The sequence below is a fragment of the Arachis duranensis genome, chromosome 2 (genome assembly GCF_000817695.3).
Source record: "Arachis duranensis cultivar V14167 chromosome 2, aradu.V14167.gnm2.J7QH, whole genome shotgun sequence".
NCBI lineage: Eukaryota > Viridiplantae > Streptophyta > Magnoliopsida > Fabales > Fabaceae > Arachis > Arachis duranensis.
In genome coordinates this window covers 4520964-4531812 of record NC_029773.3, presented here as the reverse complement: position 1 = coordinate 4531812, position 10849 = coordinate 4520964, and the positions used below count along the sequence as shown (strand labels likewise).

General features: G+C 29.5%; 1 protein-coding gene across 1 annotated transcript; it reads left to right on the top strand.

Annotated features, from left to right (window-relative positions):
- The first annotated feature begins 1612 nt into the window (after positions 1 to 1612).
- On the top strand, positions 1613 to 6007 carry LOC107472997 (CDPK-related kinase 3). The gene is made up of 10 exons (XM_021134797.2): positions 1613 to 2448; positions 3216 to 3346; positions 3538 to 3585; positions 3675 to 3783; positions 3891 to 3969; positions 4613 to 4909; positions 5004 to 5113; positions 5311 to 5418; positions 5538 to 5600; positions 5765 to 6007. The coding sequence occupies exons 1-10, from the start codon at positions 1933 to 1935 to the stop codon at positions 5990 to 5992; spliced, it is 1689 nt and encodes a 562-aa protein (XP_020990456.1). The 5' UTR covers positions 1613 to 1932; the 3' UTR covers positions 5993 to 6007.
- The last annotated feature ends 4842 nt before the right edge of the window (positions 6008 to 10849 follow it).

Below are 10849 nucleotides of genomic sequence, written 5' to 3'. Positions count from 1 at the left end.
TTTTTAGTTTTTTAATACATCATCATAGTCCAGAAACAGAAAGAGAAAGAGACAAAGAAACAAACCAACGGCCTTGATCAAAATTCAAAAGTCAATCCCAGCCCATTCCCATCGAAACCATTGATTCTCCATAAACGAAAGCCACTCTTTGGGACCCACAGTAGCATTCCACGTATGCACCATACACTCACGACTTTTATTATTTTAATTCTTTAAATCTAAAAATTCAGCTCCAAACACGGTATTGATCACTGGATTCTTTTCGGTATTAAGCCAGTAAATAGGATATTGACCTATCTTTGATTTGTCATATTAAATACATAATTAAAGATCTTTGTTTCATTTTACACTTAAATAAAATAAAAAAATTATTTTAAAAATAAAATAAATAAAACAATTTGTATATTATATACAATTGTTTTCATTTTTTTATTTTTGCTTTATTTAAACACTAAAATAAAATGATATTTAGTCTTATGTTAGCATGATAAACCAGAGCATGTTCGATATTCCATTTTGCCACTTTAGTGTTAAAAAGTGTCTATAGATTAATATAACGTTAAAAATTAGATTTTGAGAATTAATATAATAAATTTTAAATTTTAAAGACTAAAATGATTACTAAAATAAATTATTTAGGTATTAAATTTATCGAAATATAACTTTTGTATTTGTATACGTAAATACAATTTTTTATTAAACTATATAAATTGTAAGAGGCGTCCCACATATATACAAAATGGCTTGAAATCGCAGTCGAGGATCTCGCAGTTGCTGTATAGATGTGAAATATGCATAAACCACGACCATTTTCGTTTCTCCATCTCTATCTTCTTGTTTTGCATCACCATGCATCACTATACCTCTAGCATTAGTCCTACTACATTACTTAGTTCTCCCATGCTCCCCAATTCTAGGTTATTTCGCTTTTTTTTTCTTTTTATATTTTTTATTGATTTTTTCAATGATTCTTTTGATTAAGCTGTTTCAATTTTATCAAAAGATCAAATTTTTTTGGAATCTGGGATGTTTTATTTTTTTTAGATTATATTTTCTCTAACTACTGACTTATTTTATTGGCTAAATTTTCTGTCACTTAATCAAAAGAATTTCAATGATGCTTTTTATTCTTCTTTTAAATTTTAGAACAATGCTACCCTTGTCGATCCTAATCCTTTGCCTCCTTGCTCTGCCTCTCGGAAGATGATTATAATTGGAGAAAATATGGTAAAAAACAAGTATAATAAAACTAGTGAAAATTATGCTAAAGTTAATAGTTCAGATTGTAAAAATATTCAACCAAAAACAAAAAACACATACACAGAAAATGTGAGATTCCTATTGTAGTTTCTAGTCATTTTGTATATTAATATAAATCACTAAAAAAATATAACGGTTTATATACATTTAAAATTTGTGAAACTCCTCTCACAATTTATATAATTTAATAAAAAAATGTATTACATATACAATATACAAAAGTTATATTTCGATAAATTTAAAACTCACATGTTTGATTTTAGTCATTTGCCCTCAAAATTATATGTCCCTACACACTTTAGTCTACAACCACCCTTTAAAAGAAAATAGTATTATGTCACACTCACAACTCACTCTGCTCAAAAGCCTCAAACACAACAACAGACCTTCCTTGGTCTCTTCTCTTTTCTCGGCCTCTGTCTCTGTCGCCACTCACACTCTCTCTTGAAAAAAAAAAAAACTAACATTCTTTACTTTCTCTCTCTACCTCACCTGCCAAAAACTAATTCCCGCGCTTTCATTCTTTCCTCCGACCAGATCCGCCGTTCAGATCTTTCTGATCCACCGAGAACGCTCTTCAACCCTCCGATGTGCTGACTTTGACTCCTTTACTCTGATCACATACACCGCCGGTGGAAAAAACTTCAAAATTACGCAAACTTTTCACCAATCATGGGGCAGTGCTACGGCAAGACTAATCCCTCGCCGGAAACTGACGCCGCCGCGATTCCCAGCTCCGACGACCTTCCTCCGCCGTCAGTCACGCCCTCGGTGAAGAACACTCCGGCGAGAGCTTTATTGTCGCCGTGGCGGAGCCCTTACCCTCACGGAGGTGGCGTGACACCGTCTCCGGCTAGGACAGCGACGCCGAGGAGGATTTTCCGGCGGCCTTTTCCACCTCCGTCTCCCGCGAAGCATATTCGTGCGTCGTTGGCGAAGCGACTGGGGCGAGGCGCGGTGGCGGCGAGGGCAAAGGAGGGGACTATACCGGAGGAGGGAGTGGCGGCGGCGGAGGAAGAGGAGGAGGTGCTGGATAAGAGGTTTGGATATGGAAAGAATTTTGGTGCAAAGTATGAGATTGGGAAGGAAATTGGGAAAGGGCATTTTGGTCATACTTGTTATGCAAGGTGTAAGAAAGGTGAATTCAAGGACCAAGCTGTAGCAGTTAAAATCATTTCCAAGTCTAAGGTACAATTGCAATTGCAATTACATGGTACGATTTTAATTTGAATCTAAATGTTTATATTTAGTTGTGTTAGCATAGATTAGATTATATGATTGAATTATTAATCAATCAATGTTCTGTGTTGGCTTATGCTAATTTGTATGAAAGATGTTAAAAATGCTAAGAATTGTTGGAATGAGGCACCACATTGTTTCGGCTAGTTGGCACTCTGATTGCTCTGGCCTCTTATGAAGAATGTGATGGCATTTTTAGTTGACAATTTTGGTTTATATTTGCTGGCCCTTAATTTAGTCTTTACTAGATTCATTGCCGGCCATCCGTGAGATCGTTCGGCTATTACAGTTGTGTATTGTTCATCCATTCTCATTTCTATCGTAGTTATTCGTTGTTCGTTCGTCTGAACTGCGAAATGATTGTGAAGTTGTCTGAAGTTCTGAAATTTGTTGTTCTGTACTTGAAAATTAAACTCCACGGATGAATTTTGAGGTATGTCGATTTGTCATGGTGCGAACTGAGCAAATATGATCCTAGAATGATGTGCTGTTTTCTCTTCACTTGAAGAAGTTTCTTCAAGTTTTTTTTAACTCCCTATCCTGTGGTAAGAGTATTTCAGTTTTTCACTTTTTCATTATTATATCTTCTAGGCCTTCACATGCCCGAGTGAAATTATTATTGGCGGTTACCATGTTACACTATCCATTATTTTTCCCTTCTTTTGCAAAATGCATAGTTGGCAACTCCTGTAGTCTTAATAAGCTTTCTCTGGCAGATGACGACAGCGATAGCAATAGAAGATGTTCGGAGAGAGGTGAAGATCTTAAAAGCTCTATCTGGCCATAAGCATCTGATCAAATTTCATGATGCTTTTGAGGATGCCAACAATGTGTACATAGTAATGGAGTATGTTGTTTATCTTATTTTAATTATTATCTGTAGTAAGTATTCGGTGTTTCAAGTTAGAAATAGAGAAGTGAATGCTTTGCTTCTAGGCCTTTTCACCATTATAAGGTTCTAATGAGATCAACAACATGATAATTGTCAAGTTATAGTTAAATTCTTCGAAAATGCAATTACGCGTCTTCTAGTTGTAGCATTGTAACAAATGGCCTCGGGGAGCTTCTTGACAGGATTTTGTCAAGGTTAGATTTCTATTAGTTATGTTTGTTGCAACTTTCAAGCTGATATAATATATCTTTCGATTTTATTGAATGATGTAAATTTCAATTAGGGGAGGAAAGTATCCGGAGGAGGATGCCAAAGCTATAGTTTTGCAGATTCTAAGCGTAGTTGCTTTTTGTCATCTTCAGGGCGTCGTGCACCGTGACCTAAAACCGGAGGTTGGTGCTTCAAATCTTAATCCCATCAAGTTCTCTTATTTATCATGTTGTTAAAATAAGAATGTGAAATATGGTTGTTGATTGTTTCTATGGGATTGATGTTACAGAATTTCCTCTTTACTTCAAAAAGTGAAGATGCTGATATGAAGCTTATTGATTTCGGTTTATCGGATTTCATCCGGACAGGTAACAATTATAGTGATTCTCAATTCTTTTTCTTCCTTTTACTTGCGAAGCAATCTCTTATTCCATTATTATGTTAGATAGGCAACTTGCTACTAAATGCACTATTTCATTGATGCTGATTACATTTGCATAATGTTCCTGTTGTGATGTGCACTAAATGCATTTAAAAATTTGTCAAAGACTAATAACCAAAAGTCACCCATGCTTGGATTACAATATCCAAGTGTGATAGAAACCGTGTCACAAATAAAGTGCAATAAATCCGATTAACTATTCTCCAATAATATAGGTTTGCTGTTCATGGGCTTTGAAAATTAAAGTCACAATCTTGTCAACAGTTATTGGTGGTTTTGGTCATTTTATGTTATTCAAAAATTTTTGCAGCACCTTAAAAATTAAAATGGGATTCTGTATATCGTCATTTTAAAATTTTTAAGTGTCATTAACTCTGGTTATAAATATCTCACTATATAAATGAACAGATACCATAAAAGTAGAGGAAGTTATTAATGATATACAACACTAGATGGTGCCTTTTCATGAAATTACTACCGAATATTGTTAACTTTCCTATGCTTAGTTGGAGGTTTGTAGATTCGAAACTGATCCTTCTTAATTTTCCATTAATGTGTATTGACTATAGACGAACGACTAAATGACATTGTTGGGAGTGCATATTATGTTGCACCAGAGGTACTTCACAGGTCATATAGTGTGGAAGCAGATATATGGAGTATCGGTGTGATTACATATATCTTGTTATGTGGAAGTCGACCATTCTGGGCACGAACAGAATCTGGAATTTTCCGTTCAGTGCTCAGAGCTGATCCTAACTTCGAAGATTTACCTTGGCCTTCTGTGTCTGCGGAGGCCAAGGACTTTGTAAAGAGGCTCCTAAACAAGGACTACAGGAAAAGAATGACGGCCGTCCAAGCTCTAAGTAAGTTGTCATAACTTCGTTTTTTTATATGCCAGCATTTAATAATGCTGTAAGAAATTGAATTTGTGAACTGATTAATGTGTAATTCCATCAGCTCACCCTTGGTTGAGGGATGAAAACCGCGTCATCCCTCTCGATATATTAGTTTATAAACTAGTGAAGTCCTATATACATGCAACACCATTCAGACGAGCAGCATTAAAGGTATTACTTCATTTCCTTGAATATGCTTATACTGTGTTACCTAGGATCTGGGGAAGGACTGCACCCAAAGATGTAATTTAGATAGCTTAAATACCAAATTTAATTGATTCTAAAAAAAATTTAGATGATTGTAGATTTCGATTTTCTTTTACCTTTGTGCTGTATTCTAACTCATCTTTACGGCTTTGTTCGTTTAGGCTCTTTCAAAGGCTTTGACAGAAGACGAATTTCCCTATCTTAGAGCGCAATTCAAATTGTTGGAACCAAATCGAGACGGCCACGTATTACTCGACAATTTCAAAATGGTTATCTCTACTGTTTCACTCCTTAAATTCTCAAGTTTATGTTCCTCTGCTTGTATGTGTATGTCAATGCTTAGCTACTTTTTAGTCTCTATGATTCAGTTTCATAGCAAACTTTGCAGGCCCTTATACGCCATGCAACCGATGCCATGAGGGAGTCAAAGGTTCTTGATATTATACACGCGGTGAGGCATTCATTGTATTGAGAAAAAATAATCTTCAAGTTCCCTCTTCTTTCTTTTTTCAACATTATTGTGGAAGAAAATGTTCCTTGGGTGGTTATGATTTTGGATTAACAGTTTGATACCAAGAATCTTACACAACTTTGGTTGAACAATTTCATATATAGATGGAACCACTTGCATACAGAAAGATGGACTTTGAAGAATTCTGTGCAGCTGCAGTTAGCATATATCAATTGGAATCACTTGAAAAGTGGGAAGATATTGCTTCAAATGCTTTTGAGCACTTTGAGAGAGAGGGTAACCGTGTAATTTCAGTTGAAGAATTAGCAAGAGTAAGTGCTATTTCATTCTTTTCTTATACTAATCTTCTAACGTTTTTCCAACCTTGTTAAATAATGGATTAGTTCTTGGCTTATCGGGTTGGGAGATACTGTAAGAAACAAAAAAAAAAAAAAACTTTGATGGAAGTCAAAATAGTTTTAACTAAGATTTTTGTATCTTTTGAAAATTTTCAATCAGGTCCTTGAAATTTGAACATTTCTAATCAAGTCTCTCTAGTTTAATTTTGTGATCACTGATCAAGCATAAATTCCCTTTTTCTTGTCACAATATTTTAACTAAGATTGAAAAGGGTGATTTGTATAGTTTAAGGACAAACTAGAAGTGTTTAAATTGTAAGGACCAAATTAATTTTTTAACTTTTTTAACAATACAAATACATGATTATAAAATTTAAATTATAAGAATTTAATTAAAAATTGGGTAAAATTATATTACAAAATTTTTGCATGGTGTCACTCCTCGTAGTTCAAACCCTAGACACCACCGTTAGTCCTTTTTAGCTTTGACATATATGATATACAAATAGTTGAGAAATACTAGAGGATTATCAGAATTTATTATTTTGGACCATCAGTTAGCTATCAATGTTTAAAAGTATGTTGTTGAATTATTAGATTAAAAGAACTAAACTAAAAGAATTGAGCAGATGGCTAAGTTGATGACTAAAAAAAGTAAATTCTGATAATCCCTAGTATTTCCCAATATAGTTTTCATGATGAGGCATGAAAAAAGAAAATTATAGATGGAAATTTTTTTTCTCAAATTTTCTTCCAGGGTAAATAATGTTGTGTATAAATGTATAGGGAAAGTAGATTCAATTATATGTCAAATCTTTTTTCCTTTGTTTTTTGGGGACATGTATATGTCAAATCCTTTTAATTCTCATTTGCAAATTTATGTCTCCATGGATCTTAGTCCATGAGTATTCATTAATTTGTGAATGCTTACTTTGTTAGGAATCCAGTTTATTACAATGTGACATGTGACAATTCAATGCCTTATTCTTACAATGATACATGTTAATGGTACTCTATATACACTAATGTTTATGTTCTTGAATTTATACACTAATTAAAGATTCAGATTCAAATATCTGAAAATTAATTATTAAATTAGTCATTATATACCAAATTAGTCATTATATATGTGTATAAATAAGTATTGTTTAATTTATTTTTAATATAAATTTTATATTTTAATATTATTATATAAAGTGATTGATTTAGGAACTATTTTTTTGTGTATACATAATATTGTGTTTTGTGTATAGACAAAAAATCAAGGACTATATTGTTTGGGAAACTAGTAATAAAATAATTGGGCTTAAAAGTGGAGGGTTTTGTCTTATTTTGTTTTTTGGGTCGAATAATGAAGGCTAAAAAGTGCGCATGCAAAGTGGCAAACTCAAATTCAGAAAAAAGGAAAAAAATTGTGAACAATATAAAGGCCCTCTTCCTATAACATTTATATATTGTTTTTAAATAAAAAAAAAACTGATAAAAATTGAGCAAATTTTGTTTATACAAAAACATAAGACAATGAAATTAAAAAATTGTAGCATGTGTCAACTCCCGTTTGCAAGAAATCAATTTGCGATAAAATAAAATAAAGTGAGCTACCCAAAGAGACTTATATGACTGCTTTCCCATTTTCTATAGTAACTGAAATTTACTAGCCTAGGCCTCCATTGCAACAGAAAGTGAGCTTCCAAAACCATTAGTGGCATACAATCGTCACAAATAACTATTAATCAATTAATGTTGGTGACTAAAGTTACACTTTGACCAATTAGAGCATATTACACAGAATTATAAGCATATCTTCATAATAACATTTTTTATTAACCATATATAATGTTTTTATATATAAATTACCAGCGGCGCAGCCTCATAAAAGGAAAAGGAGGCAGTGCTCTCCAAACTTTTTTTATGCATATAAATTATATGTAAATTTTAGTGTAACCTTTCTTAAAATTTCTATTTTAGTATTTTTATTACCACTACCAATTTCTGTAAAGCACAAATCTCGACCAATGATTTCATAAAAGAAAAATCGTTGTTAGAAGTTTCTATTTTTAAAAATATAAAAACTATATAAGAAAATCTGGACTATCTGGCTGGAAAGGAATAACAGGCTGTTTCGAAATAACAGTTCCAGTATGCGGGAAATTATAAACAAGTCATTTGCGTATGCAGAGGATTGGATTGGCAGTGAACCCTTTGGCTGTTGACACAATGTCAAGTGGATAAGGAGTTGTTTGTAATTTATGTTTTCAGAACCTTGTGACTTTGTTCTTGCTCCACTCTACTGTGTTGAGCTCCCTTTGATTCAAAAAAAAAAAATCGTTATCCATGATTTCTATTTTTTAAAAATAAAAAAATTATATTAGAAGAAATCTTTTTCTATTGTACCACAATTTTACATTTCTCCTCTAGTGTATCACATTGATGGTAAAAGTTCAACAACCTTTTTCTCAGGTGGGAGAAAAATTTTAACTTTGAAGATCTTGCTTATTTAATTTTTTGATATGCATATATCATCAATTTTAGTGTTATTGGCTGAATTTACCGACACAATTTCTTCATTTGACTCATGTGCGGACCAAGAACATTAAATAAAATTTTCCTGTCTGCTAGACCTTCGTCATCGATCTTGATAATGTTCGTGGTACAATAGAAATTTTATTAATACGGAGACTCGAATTTCAGATGAATTTTTAATTATTTTTTATAATAATTTTCATTACGTAAAAGTAATTTAGATATAATATGTATTTTTTATAAAAAAATATTTAAAATATCTATAATTACTAAAACATAATTATCTAAGTTATTATTAATATTTATATAATAATATGATATTAAATATATTAATATTCTAATATTATTAAAGAAACAAACAAATTTTTTAAAAATAAATATAAAGATAAGTATATAGAAACAAATTTAAAAAGTATAAAAATTTAAATGTATAATATTAAATTAGTTAAGTAAAAATTATTAGTAAACGAAACAATTTTGATATAAATTCATTACATAGTAAAAAATAATTCATATAAAGTTATTAAATTACATAGGCCGAGACTACTACTCACTCTTTTTATATCCGTTCTTTATATATATTAGTTTAATTTAAAATAACAAAAAGAAAAAAGATGCATCATAATCTAAATAGCAGCTACAATTTTGATGATTGAAGATTAAAAAACAATTTAAATTGAAATTATTCAGCATTTACAATAATTTTTTTCAAAAAATTGTATTATATATTTTATTTAACATTTAATTAAGAGTTTGATAATTATTATTTTTATTGTATGATATAATAGAAAATATTAAATTAATTTTATCCTAATTATACTTTAAGGGCACAATTTTATATGATTTGGTTTCTCTGAATGAAATATTCTTAATTAGAACCAGTAATTTTTTTATATTTTTTGTCATTATTTGATTAGTATAAATACTAAATTATTTTAATAAATAATTTTTATTAATTTATGTAGGTAAACTATGAAAAATATAAATATAAATTGTATTAATTTATATGTGTAAATTCTAATAAATATATATATATATACAAATTATATATTTTTTGTATAATAAAACTACAATAAATATAAATGCAAATTATTACTAACTAAATAAATACTGACAAATAAAAAATAATAATATTTACTGACTATATAATATTGTTCTTTTTAAATAAAAACTTTTATTGAAAAATGATTTGTTAGCATAATATTTTAGATCTTTGCTAACGATAGTTTGCATTAATACACTTATATTTTATTTGTATGTATTTAATGATGGAAAATTTTAGATTTTTTATATATAAAAAAGAATTGATTTAATTTTAAGGCTTTTTAAAGAGTGCTCTTATTAAAATATTCATTAACAAAATGATATAGTTTTAAAAATGTTATTTATACATTAAAAATCAACTACTAAAATTAGTCACAAATGTATTTATATATAAATATATATGTAATTTAATTTATTTTTAATGTGTATTTATATTTTAACATATATTTTATACTGATAGCTAATTTTAGTGCTAATTTTAGTGTACATGTAATATAACTCGTATAGTTTAGGAGACACTTTCAATTACTAAATAAAATAATGAATAACACCTTTTATTTAAAAAGATTTCAAAACAATAGAATTATCTATGTTGTGAAAAGATGTTTATTTTTGTTTTTATTGACTGTGTCTAAATTAAATGTATATGATTGATCACCATCGCATCAAATATCAATTAAGCTAACTACTGATTGTTGGCTCTAATAATGATATTTGACATGCGACAAGTTTTGGTTATTCCTTTTCACACCAATTCTCATTCCAAACTCGATTACATGCTTTTGTGCGTTCTAATTTGTTAAATTTATGCATGATAAAAGAATTAAAGTATAAATATGTAGTTAACTATTAATTTAGTACTCAAAAGATTAAACTATTGATAAAAAAATTCTTAATAAAAAATATTATTGGCAAAACTGTCTCTAAATAATTTAAAAATATGACAAAAAAATTAATAAACATTATATTTTTTTTAAGTAACTAAAAATCTTTTAGATTTAACAAAAGGTTTATTTATTATATCTAAATTTTTATAGTAACATTTAAATAAATATTTAAAAACTGCACAAAAAATTCGGAACAAAATTTGATTTATTTTAAATTTTTTTATTTTTAAAAAATGTTTTTTCTTAAATTTATTTGATAAAAAATTATCAAATTTTAAAGATGAAAATATTTTTTAATAATAATTAAAAAATTACATCAAAATTTGATCTCTAAAATTATTTTTAAAATATATATTTAATATTTAATTTTTTTATCATATTTTTAATTTTTTTAAAGTTTATTTACCATTAACATCTTTTAAAATTCGTTTTATGA